General features: G+C 61.9%; 4 protein-coding genes across 4 annotated transcripts; 2 read left to right on the top strand and 2 right to left on the bottom strand.

The window, feature by feature from the left end:
* Positions 1–7,211: 7,211 nt before the first annotated feature.
* On the top strand, positions 7,212–7,947 carry EMIHUDRAFT_199323 (hypothetical protein; the record flags this gene model as incomplete). The annotated part of the gene is made up of 4 exons (XM_005793498.1): positions 7,212–7,250; positions 7,313–7,375; positions 7,442–7,513; positions 7,582–7,947. 4 exons carry the CDS (start codon positions 7,212–7,214, stop codon positions 7,945–7,947), a joined length of 540 nt encoding a protein of 179 aa, XP_005793555.1.
* Positions 7,948–8,470: 523 nt separating this feature from the next.
* Positions 8,471–9,540, bottom strand: EMIHUDRAFT_433232 (hypothetical protein). Its single transcript, XM_005793497.1, has one exon. The coding sequence runs from the start codon at positions 9,522–9,524 to the stop codon at positions 8,925–8,927; it is 600 nt and encodes a 199-aa protein (XP_005793554.1). The 5' UTR covers positions 9,525–9,540; the 3' UTR covers positions 8,471–8,924.
* A 704-nt stretch (positions 9,541–10,244) lies between these two features.
* Positions 10,245–11,725, bottom strand: EMIHUDRAFT_448691 (hypothetical protein; the record flags this gene model as incomplete). Its single annotated transcript, XM_005793496.1, has 8 exons — positions 10,245–10,277; positions 10,406–10,462; positions 10,526–10,571; positions 10,812–10,840; positions 10,910–10,939; positions 11,214–11,233; positions 11,369–11,432; positions 11,513–11,725. Coding segments are annotated over 8 exons (490 nt in total), but the record flags the coding sequence as incomplete, so codon positions are not given.
* Positions 11,726–13,742: 2,017 nt separating this feature from the next.
* Positions 13,743–14,984, top strand: EMIHUDRAFT_199318 (hypothetical protein; the record flags this gene model as incomplete). Its single annotated transcript, XM_005793495.1, has 6 exons — positions 13,743–13,811; positions 14,070–14,189; positions 14,263–14,409; positions 14,486–14,578; positions 14,612–14,770; positions 14,907–14,984. The coding sequence occupies 6 exons, from the start codon at positions 13,743–13,745 to the stop codon at positions 14,982–14,984; spliced, it is 666 nt and encodes a 221-aa protein (XP_005793552.1).
* Between the last annotated feature and the right edge of the window lie 1,817 nt (positions 14,985–16,801).

Below are 16,801 nucleotides of genomic sequence, written 5' to 3'. Positions count from 1 at the left end.
CGCGCCGCTCGCGCCGCCTCCCTGCGTCGCTGCGCGACCGCCTCGCCGCGCCCGCGTCTCACCGCCTCTCCCCCTCGCCGCCGCAGCTGCTCGACTTCGAGCTGCGCCGGCTCTACGCCGTGGCGTCCCACCTGCACACAGTGCAGTACGGCGCCGAGCCGCCGCTGCCCGCCTCGGTCGACGGCGAGGAGTTCGAGACGCACGCGCGCCAGCTCTCCGTGCACGACTGCTCGGCGTACTACGCGTCGAGCACCTTCACCGGCGACTCGTCGGCGCAGTACGCCTTCCGGATCACCAAGGACGTGCAGAACCGCGACGTGCTCGTCCGCGCCGTCGACGAGGCCGCGTTCGTCGCCTACGTGGAGCAGCAGGCGGCCGCCGCCCAGTGAGGGCGGCCACGATCCGCGTCTGTAGTGGCGCCTCTGGCGCGCGCCGGCCGTACCTATACCGTGCGGGCCATAAGAAGAGCCGTATGTCTCCGGTGCATGACATTCACTTCGCTCTCTCCCCCGCCCATCCCCCCCGTCTCGTGTCTTCTGTGTTTCCGCGCGGTGCGTCCAGCGTCTCCAGTGTGCGAGTGTGTGGTATGTGGTACATTTTCTCGCACGCTTGCTCTCACGATACTTGCTCTCACGACGGGTGGCGCCAGGTGGCTTCGGCCCCTCCAAGCCACCTGCCCCGCCCCCCTCGCCACACTTGTAGGGCTGGAGCACGTGCGCCACCTGGGCCGGGTAGCTGGGCAGGTGGCGCCAGGTGGCTTCGGCCCCTCCAAGCCACCTGCATGCCCCCCCTCGCCACACCTGGAGGGCCGGAGCACGTGCGCCACCTGGCGCAAGTTTGAATTCGGAAACGGAAAATCCGAGCCACGGAAGGGCTGGCTGCCAAACGCGAGCCTCCCCGCTCCTCCCCGCGCTGCAAACTGGGACTGTGGGGTGTGTGAATGAGGGCCTGCGGCGGTCATCGGCGGCTACAATCAATGTCCGGCGTCGACATAAGCCTGGGGCTTCAACCCGGCCCGCGCGGGCGTTTGGTGTGGCTGCAAACGCCGCAGGAGCCGGTGGCTGCGCTGGTCACGCACTGTTGCTGCCGACGCTGAGCAGTCTGACTCGCCAATGAGAAGACTGCCCGATAATACGCCATCACTCGATCACCGATGAACCAGGCCATGCAGAGCTTTGTCGGCCTCGCCGACGTCGCGTGTGCTGGCTGCGCGGTAGAGTTGCGAGAGTGGATTGTGGAGGCGCGGCTGGGCGGCTCGTGGTGCCGAGGCGGTGTATAGTACATTCCTATTCAAAAGAACACGCACGATGAAATTTCCGAAGTGACGCCCAGGTGGCGCACGTGCTCCAGCCCTCCAGGTGTGTGTGGCGAGGGGGGGCATGCAGGTGGCTTGGAGGGGCCGAAGCCACCTGGAGCCACCTGCCCGGGCCCAGGTGGCGCACGTGCTCCAGCCCTCCAGGCAGGTGTGGCGAGGGGGGGCAGGTGGCTTGGAGGGGGGCGAAGCCACCTGGCGCCACCCGAGCGGTCACATGGCCACAGGCGGCGTTTGGAATCTGCTCCAGGTGCTTTTTGCACTGTTTTGTCCATGTCCACAGGCGGCGTAAGCCGTCTGCTCCAGGTGCTTTTTGGACGGTTTTGCTCATGGAGCAAGTGGCTAAAGCCACCTGCATTTTGTGCAAACAGCTGCAAAGGACTCGTGGAGGCACGTGTGGCGCTTTCCGCGTGTGTCTCGTGCAAAATCCGGCATTTTGTAGCTTTCAGGTGGCACGACGCGAGTCAGGTGGTGTGGAGCCTGCTACCTGGGACCATCTATGCCTCCCGGTCCTTGCGGCGGTCCGCCAGGGGGTCGTCGCCGGCGTCGTCAGCCGCGATCATGGCCGTGACGGCCTCTCGCCCGCCATGTGTCGATATTCTCGGTCGATCGATCGCGCGTCCCAAAAGTCGCCAAAAGTGGCGGCGAGTCGCAATCACCCGCCCGCCGTCCCGGCGGTCCCGCAGCTCGCGCGCATCTCCCTCTTAACCCACCTCTAACATCTCTCTAAGAGATCCCTAGACGCGCGGAGGCCGGAGCCGATGTTATCCGATATCCCGCGTTACGATACCACGAAAACGTCGCCGCGGCGTGTCTGCGCCGCTCCAGCAGGGATCTGCCCCCCCAAAAGCCCGAACCATGCGCACGGCCACGAGTGCAGCGAATCTCCCGGCAGCGGCTCGAAGCTTGCGCGCGCCTCGGCGGCGGTGACGTCAAGGTTGGAGCAGAGGCGCAGCGGCGAGTTGGTCGAAGGCACAGGGTCATCGGCGTTGAAGATAGCCCAAGCCTCGTCGGCGCTCGAGCCGAAGCGGGCGACGCCGTACGCCGAGGACGCCCGCGCTAGCCCGCCGAGCCCGCGCGCCGTGAACGGGTCCAGGAGGGTGAGCCTCGTCCTAGCCCGCCCGCTAGCTGGCACGCGCGCGGCGTATACACCCGCGCAGCGGTCAGCGGCGAAGGCACCCACCGACACTCCGATGAGATGGAGCACCTCCAGCCTCGGCAGCCCGCCTGCAGACTGCACGCGCGCCAGCTCCTCGCCCAGCGTCTCGCCGACGCGCTGCGAGTTGAATGGCGCTCTGAGCGTGTCGCCCGCAAAACGGCGATAGTCGTACTCCACAACCTGCACGCCCCTGCCACCAAGCGCCGCCACTATGCGCCGCGTGTTTGCGTCCGGACCTCCTGCACCAGGCAGCAGCACCACCAGCTCTTTCACGTCGGCGGTCACGGCTTCGAAGGCCTTGGGAAGCTCGTCTGAGGACCAGCGTGGTGGTGCACGCGCATACAACTCGCACGCGAATGGGAGGCCGCACAGCGCTCCGGCGCCCTGTAAAAGCCGTGCACGAGATACGGGCAGGCTGGTTAGCACGAGCGCCGAGTGCATATACACATCTTCGCGCTGGGCTAAGCCTGGGCTCGACTCGTCTTTGCCACGTTTGTTGTCTTTTTTTACGAGGTTGCAACCCTTGTTGAGTTATGTATACGCCAACTCAGGGTGTGTGGCAGCCAGCTGGCTGTGTGTCTTGTGAGCCTGTTTGTGTCTGTGTGTCGCTCGTGCGTGTCGTCATCATCTGTCTAGCGTCCACCCATACCGCGTTGGTGTCCAGTCCGAGCCTGGCTGTTATTCACCTTTCTACCTACCTACCTACTCGCACTGTGCTGTGAATTGCGCGCGGGCCTTCTAGGCCCGCGGGTAGTCTCCCCCCATCCCCAGGGCCTCCCGGGCTCGCACCTCATCCTCAACCTCTCACAGACCAGCGCATAGCGCCATAGGACGTATATCGTATTTTCTTCTCATCCTACTCTCTGAATTAGCGGAGCGAAGAAAATTTGATACGGAATACGTCGCTTTTTGGGCCTCGTTTGGAATACGTATTCTGGAATACGTGTGGAATACGGCCGGAATACTGCCAATACGGGTAGAATACAGCCCTAGGAGGGGTCGATTGGAATACGTGGAATACGTATTCAGAGAGTAGGCTTCTCATAACAAGGCTGTGAATCGAGCGGCAACCAACAGCTCTCAGGACCCCCCGGTGCTGGGGTGCTGCCAGCAACCAACCAACTCACCGGCGAGCACGGAGCGAGCCAAACAGCTGGGGCCAAATTCGTGAACTGGCGTGAACGTCAACGCCGCCCGCAGCATCGAGCGGCACGTCCTCCCCACAACCAGCGGCGTGTATTGCACCATAGGTCGTCGGCTTTGCCGACGGGCGACGTGCACGGGACACAGGGACGGGCGAACCACGTACCCGAACAAGCATGATCCAGTTCCAGAGAACGGGGCGTTGCACCTATCCAGAGAACGGTGCGGTGGACCTGGGGCAGCAACCAACAACCTGGATGGGGACGGGGTGCTGCGCAACCGACGCCAACCAGCAGCGTTCACAGCACAGTGCGAAACTAGGGTTGCAACCTGGTAAAAAGACGGCTCGCTGGTGGCACTAACACAAAAGAATTCTGGTTTGCCTAGATCCGAGACCTCGCAAAAGCCCTCGCAGGGGGGTGGGCAGAGGACTCAGAAGAGGCTCCGCCGCGCTCCCGCTCTTGAGGCTGCCGCGGGTGAATTTAGAACACCGGAGAATAATCCATTATTTTACCGCGTCGCGGGGTGCGGACCGCAGCGCGCAGGAGAGACCAGAGCGCGCACAGAGAGGAGTGTGTGTTTGGCTCTTTGGGGTGGTGACCTGGTGAGACTGGTGTGTGAGGTGTGTGTTTCCAGCCCCTGCGCGAAGCGCGTACTCAATTGTAAAGCCAGATCTGCCTTACAGACATCCGAGTTGAAATCACGACGGGTGATTCTCACTATCCACTGGCAACTCACAAGAGTCTCCACACGCTGCACCGCTGTGGAGGGGCGATCAGAGCGCGCACATGCCGCGGCATGGGGTCGCCGTGACATCCCCCGATCCCGCGTGTGCAGGGTGTGAGCCCTGGCCGAGAGCAGTCGGGAGTCTTGTGGCAGGCCAGGAGGTGGTATGAGACAGTCTTTGGTGGTGCGTCTGGGAAATCACGGACGTGCTTGGCGACGAATGCAGGTCATGGATACACCTCTCTGGGAGCATGGGCACATGCGAGATTGCATGGAATCGCTCACAGAGGGGTGCCGCAGCCAGGACAGGTGCAGAACGGTTGGGTGCCGAGCGATCTTTCGGAGGGTCCCACAGCGATTGACTGTTGAGCTGAGCAGCCTGCTACAACGCCGGCGCAGGACGGTGATGGCAGCCTGAAGGGCGAGGGCCCTGGCGATGGCGCCGATGCGGCTGAGAAGGGCGCCGCAATCGTTGCGAGGGCTCTGCGGAGGACGGCTGTCGCATCGTCAATGGAAGTGCGCGTGCAAAGCCGCGCGTCGGTCTCCATATCTTGGATGAACCGGGCCACTACGTTTCATTCATTATTCGACCTATTGCATATTCAGTAGGCAAGGAGAGTTGGAGTATTTTCTTACTTCTACTTCGCGGAGGCTGTCCAGATACTGGGATACTTCGCAGCAGGCCTCGAATACTGGGATACTGTGAAAGATTTCCCTGTGAGATATGGCGCAGTAATAATACTTCAATACTCCGAGTTGGTACCGCAGATACTTCGATACTCGTGTTGACGCACCCGGTGAGTATCACAGTACTCGATCCACGCCGGCGAAGTATCCCAGTATCACAGAGCTAAATGCCAAGTAATAATACTGCAATACTGGGCGCTACTTGGTCCTCCAGCCCCGCCGAGTATCCCAGTATCCGCATCAGAGATGGCCAGTATCCAGCAGTATCCCGCAGTATCCTGCAGTATCCTGCAGTATCCCAGTATCCGGGGTCGGCCCTCGAGCGATGCACTGCGCTGCGGCCGCAGTCGTACGTCCAGCAGCGGGATGCGAGGCAGCAGCTAGGTGGGGAGGGATTGAGCCAATTGAGCAGCGTGGGCAAGCGAAGACTGCCGTAAAGTGTGTGCCCGCGCCCTGCCGGCGCAATGGTGTAAACGCGTGTGCAAGGGCTGGCGGGGTGGGGAAGGCGGCAACGCAACGAGGTGGGCGAAGACGGCTGAGGCGCCAGTGCTGGAACTGAGGGAGAGTGTCGTGGCAGTGCACTGGTGCTGGTGCTGTGTGGAGAGGAAGACCCACATCGGGGAGGCGTCACGGCCAACATTGAGAGCAGCAAGGTGGTCACGTCCTGCGGCGCACGCACAGGAATCATAGTATATCACACAGCAGCTGTGCCGTAAAAGGGTCCCAGAGCTATCTCGGTGGCTAGGGGCGCTGGATTGGCTGGGCGCGTCAGCTCCCACAAGCGCACTGCATGCGATATCAACGTTGTGATGCAGCGTCAGCCTTGGCAATTGAAGCTTGGCGCCGGCACGCAGGAGCACCAGCGTCTGCAGCGCTTGAATGGCGTGTGCAAACTTTTGCATCTCAGGCGGCCGGGCGTCGCGGCGCCCTCTCGCAAGTGCTGTGACCCAGGGAGGGCGCGTGAAAGTGTAGAACGGTCGAAAAGTTCGAGCGTCATTCATGTCGCCGAAGTTCCTTCGATGTCTCCTCCCGCCAACCCCAACCAGCCCCGCACGACCCCAATCGGCCGCACACCGCCACACAGCAGGCTCTGGTGACCGACACAACTCTTTGCTTGGCGCCGGACCGTCTCGAGTGAACCCACCGGTGTGGGCGCCGCCGCTGAGCATCACGGCAAACGGGTGACGGACCTACACATAAACTGAATCACCTCGGCCGACCATGCCGCTGCGGTCGACGATGTCGGATGCTCTCGAGCACTCTCCAGCGCCGGGCGCGGTCCTGACACAGCCGGCCGTGCTTCACCGCCGCTGTTCAGCTCGGCGGCAGAAATGGCAGCGGATACGAGCTCTTTACCGACTACCGAGCGGCAGTCGGAGAACTCGTGAGCTTCCACACATCACAACTCCTGCCGATGCATTCTGGAACAATCACATAACGCCTGGCATCACCACAGCCCACTTGCGACATTTGTGGCCCAAGCCGGTCCGCAGTATCCCAGTCTCCCAGGATCCGGTATCCACATCAGCCAGGGATGCTCTAGGGAGGGGTGCAGCTGCATGGTGACAACTACCAGTGAGAAGGATGGGGATGCAGCTGGCTGCTGGACCATGGCTTACACACGGGCACACTTCCATGAATTGCCAGTATCCAGCAGTATCCAGCAGTATCCCGCAGTATCCTGCAGTATCCCAGTATCCGATGCGCCGGCTCCGAGTATTGCGGTGAAAATACTGCGCGATACTGCCATGGCCACACTACTTCAGTAACACAGTATCTGCATGCCCCAGGCCCAGTATTGCAGTATCACCCTCGCGGCAGAGAGGTATTTGCGCCACCGATACTTGGCCTTCGCTTGCGGGATATTGGGATACTTGGCCAAGGGCCGTGTGCAGGTAGCATGCAGTATTGCAATAAAAATACTTGCTTTGCGTGTCTGAAATACTGGAATACTGCGCCACAGCACCTCAGATACTGGGATACTGGAAATACTGTGAAATACTCCAACTCTCCTTGCCTACTCAGTGTATGTAGTGACAGGGTTTGCGATGAGGAGCGACTCCGAAGGGTGTTCGGGTTCCGTGACCACTAACTACCGCCGAAGCGCCCCCCCCGGCAAGAGAACTGCGACGCATCGGTCTCATACATACTAGCACCCCATCTCGCGAGCCGATCTTCTGGCTCATGATCAACGAGGTTGTTGCGGGGCACCCGGCGGCTCGGGTCGCGCGGAAGGAAAATTGGAACTATTTTCCAGCAAAAGGAAGCGGCGACGTCCATTGCAGGACACATCGACAGCCGCCGTCGAGATGACGGATGTCATCCCCCGCGCCGCCCAGGACAAGCAGGTATGATGGCAGCGGTGGGACGCGAACCCAGAATTAGCTGTGCTAGTTACGTCCTTGCACTCGTAGGTGAACAACGGGATTTACGTTCAGCCGACCGAGGACGGGAATTTCGGTCTGGATAAAGACATCGCAGACAACGTGCGTTTGCCGCGTAGCCCTATCTCACGACGATCGCCCTGTTGAGCCTCTGCCGATCACGATGGTAGGCCAAGAAGAAGTACGACATCGCTAAAGAACAGGAAGTGCGCACGTGGATCGAGAAGGTCTTGGATGAAAAGCTGGAGGACGGTCTGGGAGCCCTTGAGTTCCAGAAAGTTTTGCAGTCGGGCGTCGTCCTATGCCAGCTCGCCAACAAGATCAAGAAAGACGTCTGCAAGTGGCCTCGGTCAACAAGCCAGCCGGCCGTCCAGAGAGAGAACATCAGCTTCTACCTGAAGGCCTGCGAGAAGCTGGGGATGACCGACAACTTTATCTTCATGACTGACAACCTGTTCCAAGAGAGTACGGGAAAGGCCTCGCCTGCCCAGATGCTGCAAATATCCACACCCTTACGCTGCGGCATGATCGGATAGGCTCAGTGTCGTCATGCATGGCCACATCCCTCTCGTTAGGTCGAGCTGGCAATGATGTCCGTGATTAACAACCTTCTCGAGCTCAAGAAGATTGCCGACAAGTCCAGCCCGGCCGCGTGATGTCCTTGCTGTATGGCAGGTCTTGCACGCCGAGTGGATACGGCGAGACTTGACTCCAGCGGCTTGCTTTTGAGGCCCTTGTTTCGGATCCAGTGTCGATAACTCAGAGAAGACAGGGCAGAGAGAATGAGGGAGAGGTGGGGGGCGGAGACCATGAGCTTGAGCTGGAGGGTAGACACAGCGCGCGAGCGGGCTCTCCGGGCTGAATGATGCAGCTGACCTCCCTCCTTTGGGCAAGAAAGATTTCCCCTCGAGGATTTCCCAGATGCACCAACCACGCACAAGCGCAGGTACGTAGTAGACGCTGCGTTTTCGAAAGGCGCTTAGGGAGGAGTACAGCGACAGAGTTGTGTGTACAGCGACACTATGCACTGGTCCGTGGTCGCGGGGCCCGCCCGGGGGTATACACAATCCAATCGTTGACAGGATTCCAAATCAACATCGCTCGTAGATGAGAGCACGAACCGCAAAACCAAAAGTTGCGCACTACTCAAAACTCTCCACATGGACCATGCCGCGGTGCCACGCACAGGCGCGTGCTCGTACCCCGCACACACCTCCGGACAAGCCCCGCAAGACGCTCCCACAAACCACCCTCCCGCTTCATGCTCAACGTGCAAGACCGTGCGCACACCTCGAGGTAGCAGCCGGAGGCGCGCCGGCGCCCGCAAAGTACTACTTGGGCTCGGCATCCGGACGCTGTCCCCCCTCCCCTCCCTCCCCGCCATGCTGTGCAGCGGCATCAACCATGCCCACAAGTAATCGTACGGAGCGCCCCCCCCCTCCCCCCTCCACGCGCCCCCCGGCCAGCAGCGCGCGAGCCGCGCCCCTTTCGAGACTCAGGGGCGGCCAGCGGCTCACTCCGCCTCGTCTCCGCCCGCGGCGATCTCCTCCCGCCCGCCCTCTTGCCGCTGCGCTAGCCGCGCCGCTTTTCTGGACGCCGCAAGCGCTCGCTTGGCCTCCTTGGCCGCCGCCTTGGCCTTCTTTGCTGCGTCGCGCTCCCCTTGGCGCGCCTCGTCGGAGGCCTTCAATCTGGCGTTCTCCACCACCTTCGCCGGATTGGAGACCACGTCCCGCAGCATCGCGACCAGCGAGCCCGCGAGCGGTTCAAAGAGCTTCTCAGGGTCCTCGCCCTCAACTCCGCGCGAGCACACGTCGAGCGAGCGGACGAGGGCGGTCTCGAGCTGCCGCAGCATGGCCTCCACGTTCACCAGGTCTGGCGATAACCGCGAGAACACCGGCTCGCACAGCGTCTGCAAGAAGGCGAATGTTCTTGGTGAGAGGCATTCTCGCAAGGATGACGTTACGGCCGCGAGTTTGGTGCCGGTCAGGTCGACGTCCACGTCATAGCGCTCTTGCAGGTCGAGAGACATCTGAACCGCGTCGTAGGGGGGCGCCTTGCCCCCCCTCGAGGGCGAGTCGGGCAGGCTTTCTCTGAGCGAGGCGGTGTCCAGCATGCTCCGCGGCGAAGTGCCGACCCTCTTCTGTGAGGTGCAATGAGTCTTTTTCTTTTTTTTGCGTTTTTAAGAATCTCTCTTGACCTTTCTTCCACTAGATTCTAGAAGATGTAGGATTGCGAGCGTAGGCGCTCACAATCGCACAGAGATGCTACGATTGCGAGGAGTGCTGCTCAAAACACAAAAGCCTTCGACTTCTAGGAAGTAGGATTGAGAGCGAGGCTGCTCTCAATCCAACCTTTTTCAATCGTCTATCTAGATACTAGAAAAGAAGGTTCCACACCAGCACTGTGCCATTTGTAGTGGTGCCAGTCCGAGCCAGTCAGTCTGCTGTGTCCTTGTGAGGCTGAGGGGGGTATTGTTGGAATTCTTAGGGGTGCCGTCGCCACCTCAGATACATACGTGAAATACCTGGCCGAAATAAGGCGCCCTTCGCTCAGTGGTCCTCAGAGGGGCGCACACCGCTGACCCCCCCCCCCCCCCCCCGGGCCAGGCCCCAGCTGTTACTCGTGCCTGTCCCTCCGCCCCCCGCCCCGACCGCTACCTACAACCCCCGGCCGAATCTCACGCCAGCCCTCGTCCCGCCGGGCCAGCGGAGACGGCCGGGTCACTATAAGGGATCGACGAGGACTCATCGCGTTCCGTCTTTCCCGATATCGTCCCGTCGGCGACTGCAACTTGGCGCGCTCCGGCCCACCGCCTCGTCCGACCGCCGGGCCCTCACTCGCCGGAGCACCACCAGCCGCACTTGGCCTGCAGCGAGGGCGAGCGCCGGTGGGCGGGGTGGGGGAAGGGGGGGGTGGGCTGGCAAGCCCGAGGCCGGAACGGTCCGAGGGGGAGGCAGCAGGGCAGCGGCATCCCCCGGAGGGGGGGTGCTGGACCGGCGCCTGGAGCCTGGCAATGCGCAGGTTTGCGTCGTGCAGCTCCATCTCCCGCGCCTGCGCCGTCCCGCCCGGGCGAGTGAGCGCGTGCCCACACCGACATCCCCTCGGGCGGCACACCTGCAGCTGCGACTCTGCCACCGACACGCGGCCCTCGCGCTGCTGCCTGTGTGCGAGAGGGGGGGGGGGGGGGGGTAAGGAGAGCTGTCACCGGGCAGGCGCCGCGAGCCAACTGATGCCCTCCCCACCATCTCGAGATGACCCGTCCAGGGCGGAGGCAGGACGCCTCTGTGCTGCCTCTGTGGCGGGAGGGCGTCTCTCGGCTACCCCCCTCGCATCGGGCGCACGGCGTGAGCGAGGCTCTCGGCTCTCGGCTACCCTCGGCTACCCTCGGCTACTCTCGCACATGTTTCGCGTGAGCGAGGCGAGGCGAGCCTATTGAGCCACACAGCAGGCCTCACCACTGCAGAGGCATCTGGGCTCTAGGGCGGAGGAGGGGCGCACGGAGTCGGCGGCGGCGTTGGAGCGGCAGGCCTGGGCGCGGCGAGGCAGCGGACGTCAGTGCGAGACGGCCTGGGGTGGCTTGTGTGTGGGGTGGCTTGTGTGTGTGTGTGTGTGAAGGTGGAGGTGGAGGCGGTGGCGGGAGGCGGTGGCGGGGTTGGGTGGGGAAAGGTGCTGGAGCCGGCGGGCGTGTGTGAGTGGGGAGTGGCGGCAGCGAAGGAGGGCGTGGAGAGCAGCGTCGCGGGGAAAGGCAGTCGGTCGCGCGGTGGAGAGTGCTGGTGTAGGTCGAGCTCGTAGTGCGGCTCGCCTCGAGCGCCGCGGTGGAGACTGCGGCAGGAGCGGCTGGTGAGGACGCAGTGCCGAGGCATTGGATGGAGAGAGTCGGCAGGCGTGCCCGGCCCACGGCACGCCCCAGGGACGGTGCGTCGTGCATACCCAACCCCTCCCAGGGCTGCTTGGCACCTGCAGATGAGGTGGCCGCGCCGACGATGAATGCGAGAGGCAGACCGACGGCAACCAGCAGCGCCTGAGGACGTCGGTAAGGAGTGCCAATGACCGTCTGTAAGAGTCTCTGGGGCAAGGAGGGCCGCGAGGAGCATGCCACACCTGGCGAGAGAGTCCGCCAATCGAGGAGGCGGGTGAAGAGGGAGAAGCGGCCTTGCTGCCAGAGGCACCGCCGTGGTCGGGCTTTGCGGCTTGAGTGTCGCACGCCGGCTGAGGCTCGTCCGGGCCTGGGCTCGGCGAGCGGCTCTGGTCGTCGACCAGCTCCCCGTCGGAGTGCTCAGAGGAGTGCTCCGACATGCAAAACGCTCGAGAGGCCGGGCTGGAGTGGAAGGATGGGGACAAGCTTCTTTCGGCGGCGAAATTCTTACTCTCAGTGTGTGTGTTCTCAGGTTCTCGAGGTGGATATCCTTTGGCCGCGTTGGGTAGCGTGTGTGTGTGCCAGTCCGCGCCAGTCCGCGCCCTTGTCGTGCCAGTGTGCTGTGAGAGAGGCTTGTAATTCTGTTTCTTATCTTCCTATGAATCCAATCGCGAAATTCGAGGACTCCGGCGAGTTGCCTCCCAAGGCGGAGTTGCGCGAGCACATGATGGTTCGCGCCGCGCTGCGGTACAGGGAGGGTGGGCTTGGCAGCCTAGAGAGAGAGATTTTTAGCAATACCAAACAACTCTAACACTCACACGTCATTTGGGGCCTGGATGGAGCCCCTGCAGACTGTAGTTTATGGTGGTTTAGAGTTTGCGGGGGGGGGACAGATTTGGGCGGTCGACTTCAATTGATTGCCCTGTTCACGCGCGCGCGAGACGTGCAGACAGGGTTGCCAGGTGAGAGCGAATGGCGCGGTTCACGCCTCGCACAACAGAGAGAGAGATGCGCTCTGCATGGTGGGACATAAAAGAGAGCGAGTACTTGGGCGAGTAGGCCGTGCGGTCGACGCTGCCGCGCGCGACTTTGCGCGCGAGGCGGCGCAGCTTGAGAACGGCGGTGGGCGAGAAGCCGCCGCCGAACGTCTCGTGGAGCAGCAGGTTGAAGTTGTTGCGCTTGACAAAGATCGCGTCCTGAGGGAGGGTGTAGAGGATGTAGAGTGTAGAGCGCTGTAGAGCTGTAGAGATGTAGAGCGCTCTGGAGCGCTGTAGAGCTGTAGAGCTCTACATCCGCCGCGGGACGAAGCGCCTCCGTTGTAGAGCGATGTAGAGCGCGATTTTGCTGTAGAGTTTGTTGTAGAGGCTCTACAGCCAAACCGCCGGGAAGGCAGTGACTCAAAGAGGTCAAGCCGCGCTAATGGGGGGTCTCCGAGCTTACTGGAGCTCTGATGGACAGCCCTGACTATCCCTGACACACAGAGAGTCACTCCGACGGCACACAACACCCTATAACTGCGTCATGACCAGCCTGCCATGTGTCGCCGGTGCCGCATTCGTCGCTGTGCTTCTTTAGCAGGCGGTGGACTGTCGGCTGCGAGGACGGTCGCATTTGCGCGAGGCGAGGCGAGCATTCAGACGCGTTGCATGCGCCATGCCTCGCGCCAGCGCGTGCGGGAGCTCCTGGCTGAGCGTTGAGTCCAAGCGAGTTGCGCTGGCCACGATCGCTACGCCGAGCCGAGCTGACGCGTCGAGGCGCCGGCCAGTCGCAGCCGTGAGGCATGCCACAGCAGCAGAGGCACCTGCCACCCATTGGGCGGGCAGACAGAAGGCCAGGGCAGCACTGGCAAGTGCAACGCGCCTCATGTCGGAGAGCGACCGTGCCTCGTTCGCCGCTTATTGCAATATGATGTAGAGTTTGTTGTAGAGATTTCACGTTGTAGAGCGCCTCTACATCGCTCTACAACGGAGGCGCTTCGTCCCGCGGCGGATGTAGAGCTCTACAGCTCTACAGCGCTCTACAGCGCTCTCCAGCGCTCTACACCTCTACAGCTCTACAGCGCTCTACACTCTACATCCTCTACACCCTCCCTCAGATCGCGTCGTGGTAGAAACCGGTAACCGCGATGCGCCTTTTCGTTTTTTGTTGCAGCCTACCATGGCAAATGCCCGCCGGGCGCCGGCACGTTTGTTCTTTGACGCTCGATATCGAACAGGTGGTCCACACTCTTAAGACTTAACGCGCAGTGTTGAGTGGAGAGCTCCCGCCGGTCCTTCCTCTTTCTTTGACTCTGCTCTCTGGCTCCCAACCACCCTAACCACGATGGTTGCACTTGGAGCACTTGGAGTGCAGTCGGTAGCCTCACATCCAGGGCCGGGGAGCTAAGAAGCGCACCCAGCGGGCCAGACGATCGGTATCACGAGAAAACATATCTTTTGTCCGACGTCCGTCCTCCTCCTCGGACGTCGGGCAGACATGAGCGACGCGGTGAAGCTCGTGGCGGCTGCCGCGGCAGGCGGTGCCGCCACACTCCTTCTGCACCAGGTTCTCGCTGGCGGCTCGTCTGACGACAGCCCCTACCACCATCTGGACAGCGTCGAGACACGAGCGTCCAAGCGCGCGACTATGCCAAACAAGAAAGGGTCACGGGTGTACAAGGTGTCCGGACACCTTACCACCTGCACAGTCCGGAATCAAGTCCCTGCGGATCCCAATCGCGCTCACACACAACAAGCGTGCGTGTGCATGCGTGCGTGCGTGCGTGGCTAGGTGGTGCTGACCGGTGGGCCGTGCGGCGGCAAGAGCTCCTCGCTGGAGCACCTGACCAAGGCACTCACTGCGAATGGGTTCGACGTGCTTTGCGTGCCAGAGGTCACATCGGCTCGCGGCGCCGTCGAGCCGATGCGTCGGCTGCCCATCCGGGTGACCCCAATCGCAGGTGCCAACCATCCTGATGAACGGCGGGTGCATGTATCCGGGGTTGGATGGTGGCAAGGCGCTGGTGGAGTTTGAGACGGGGCTGATCCAAGCGCAGCTCCAGCTCGAGAACAGCTTCACCCAGATCGCGCGCTCCACCGGCCGCCCCACCGTCGTGATTCTCGACCGTGGTCTGCTCGACGTGGGGGCCTACCTGCCTCCAAAGGTGCGGCCGCCAAAGCCCCCACTCCCATCGACCCGCCCCGCCTGTGGGGCAGCACCTCCGGCCCCGGCGGCGGCAGGTGTGGACGGACGTCATCCTGAAGGAGAATGGCATGACGGAGGCCTCCATCGCGGCGCGTCGCGCGATCTTTCAGCACCTCACACGCTGGGCCGTGTCTGAGACACGTCCCAAGGACGTCCCGTAGACGCGCTACGACCTTGTGCTGCACCTCGTCACTGCGGCGGACGGCGCCGAGAAGTTTTACACCACCGAGAATAACGCGGCGCGCACCGAGACGGCCGAGCAGGCGCGGGAGCTCGACCTCAAGATCCGGAGCTGCTACAAGGCGCACCCCAAGCTCGAGGTGATTGGCGTTGCAGTAGCCTTAGCTTTCTGGGGGGGGGGGGGGGGAGGGGTGCAATAGCCATCGCGGTCCTGTCCCAGATGGCACCCCCCGAACTGCGCTGAGCGCTTCTTGCCCTCCCCTATCCCATCCCCAGGTGATTGGCAACACGGGCAGCTTTGACGCGAAGCTGCAGAGCGCGACCAAGCTTGTGCTGCAGATGGTGGGGTCTTAGTGGCGAGCTCCGGGCGATAGATTGCAGCGCGCGCGAGGCCATTCTACAAAGCTCAATGAGGACCAGAGAGGGAGAGAGCAGGGGAAGGTAGAGAGCGCCTGTCCGTGAAGCTGAGTAGCGGGTGAGCTGACACGCTGACACCGCGCACAAAAACACAAACTCCAGGCCCCAAATGATGTGTGAGTGTTAGATTTGTTTGGTATTGCTAACACAGGTACACCGCGCGCTCCTTCATTCCATTTCTCATGTGCCCCAAAAGAGAGAACATCGCGAATTTCGCGCCGGCGGCCGGGTCTGGCAAAATTCTTGAGCATCGTTTTCTTTCTAAAGAAAGAAAGAAAACGGACAAGCCTGGGGGAGGAGGACAGGGTCCCCACCTGCACGAGCAGGATTTTGGAAGGACGATCAGGCGCACAGGTGGGGCTCTCCTCGTTCGGCCGGAGCGTCCTGGGCGGGCAACGCCCGCCCCGGCGGCCGACTCTGGGATTGTAGGTCGAGTCTTGGGGTGGTACGGAGACGGTCACGAGACGGGACGGACGGAACCTCCGGACTCTAGGACGACGCCACGGGACTCTAGGAGAGAGAGTGTGTGAAGGGAGTCTGGGCGGGGCTTCGGCCCGACGTCCCTCCCCTCGACGAGTCGACGTACGGCTCTAGTCGAGTAACCGTAACTCTCGCTTTGTCAATCTCTTCGGACCTTTGATGTGAGTCAGGTCGGAGTCCATCGGCGGAGTCGTCGACATCGTGGTCGACGGGGTGTGCGAACCGATAGCGCAGTGGCGTGTGTCGGCGAGCGAGCCGAAGGCGCGCGAGAGAGAGAAATCCCTCGTCGGATTGGTCGACATTGTGGTCGACAGTAGAAGGAGGGTCGACATTGTGGTCGACAGTCGCCCGCCGCTGCCATGCCGGAAGGGCAGGTCGAACCAATTGCGTAGCAGTCGTGTGGATCACCGGTATTACATACGCCCTGGCGAGCTGGTGCATCCACTTGGTTACCACGTTCGACCGCCGCTACCACGTTCGGCCGGAGCGTCCTGGGCGGGCAAACGCCCGCCCCGGCGGCCGACTCTGGGATTGTAGGGAATTCATTGTAGGTCGAGTCTTGGTGGTACGGAGACGGTCACGAGACGGGACGGACGGAACCTCCGGACTCTAGGACGACGCCACGGGACTCTAGGAGAGAGAGTGTGTGAAGGGAGTCTGGGCGGGGCTTCGGCCCGACGCTCCTCACCTGCTCCTGACAAGGGACACGACAGGCTCGCAGCGCGGTGCACGGTTTGACCCCAGTCAAGGTTATGGGAGCGGCCATAACAGGTGTTATGGCTGTTATGACTGGTTGCTCATAACACCTCATAACACCTCATAACACCTCATAACACCTCATAACACCTCATAACACCTCCATCGCTGTTGTGGCTGTTATGCCCACCCTACCATAACACCTCATAACACCTCATAACACCTCATATAACACCTCATAGCACTCATAACACCTCCCAGCTCCCACTGGTTGTTATGACAGCCAGCATAACAACCTCATAACAGCTGTTATGGGTGTCCCACGGAGTCTTTTCTTCTGGAGCCCCGCCGCGCGGACCCGGTGTTTCTTCGCCTCGGTAAAATTCTTCTTTTGGAGCGCCCGCGCCCCGCCCCGCGCCGCGTAGGCCGTAGCTACTACCCCCTCCAACGTCACGCAAGTTTAACTACTAATCTTGTGCGAGCAAGGCTTGCTCGCAGAAGATTAGTGCTTAAAAACGCGAAAAGCAAATTGCGTGCAACTGGGAGGGGGGGGGGGGGGGGCAGTGTCTTCAGGGGTC

This window comes from Emiliania huxleyi (assembly GCF_000372725.1).
Source record: "Emiliania huxleyi CCMP1516 unplaced genomic scaffold EMIHUscaffold_10, whole genome shotgun sequence".
NCBI lineage: Eukaryota > Haptophyta > Isochrysidales > Noelaerhabdaceae > Emiliania > Emiliania huxleyi.
Note: the sequence above shows the minus strand (reverse complement) of the source record. Positions and strands in the feature narration are given on the sequence as shown.

Excerpts from the sequence above, each read along its gene's own strand:
- EMIHUDRAFT_433232 (XM_005793497.1), bottom strand. The coding sequence starts at position 9,524 with ATGCTGGACACCGCCTCGCTCAGAGAAAGCCTGCCCGACTCGCCCTCG.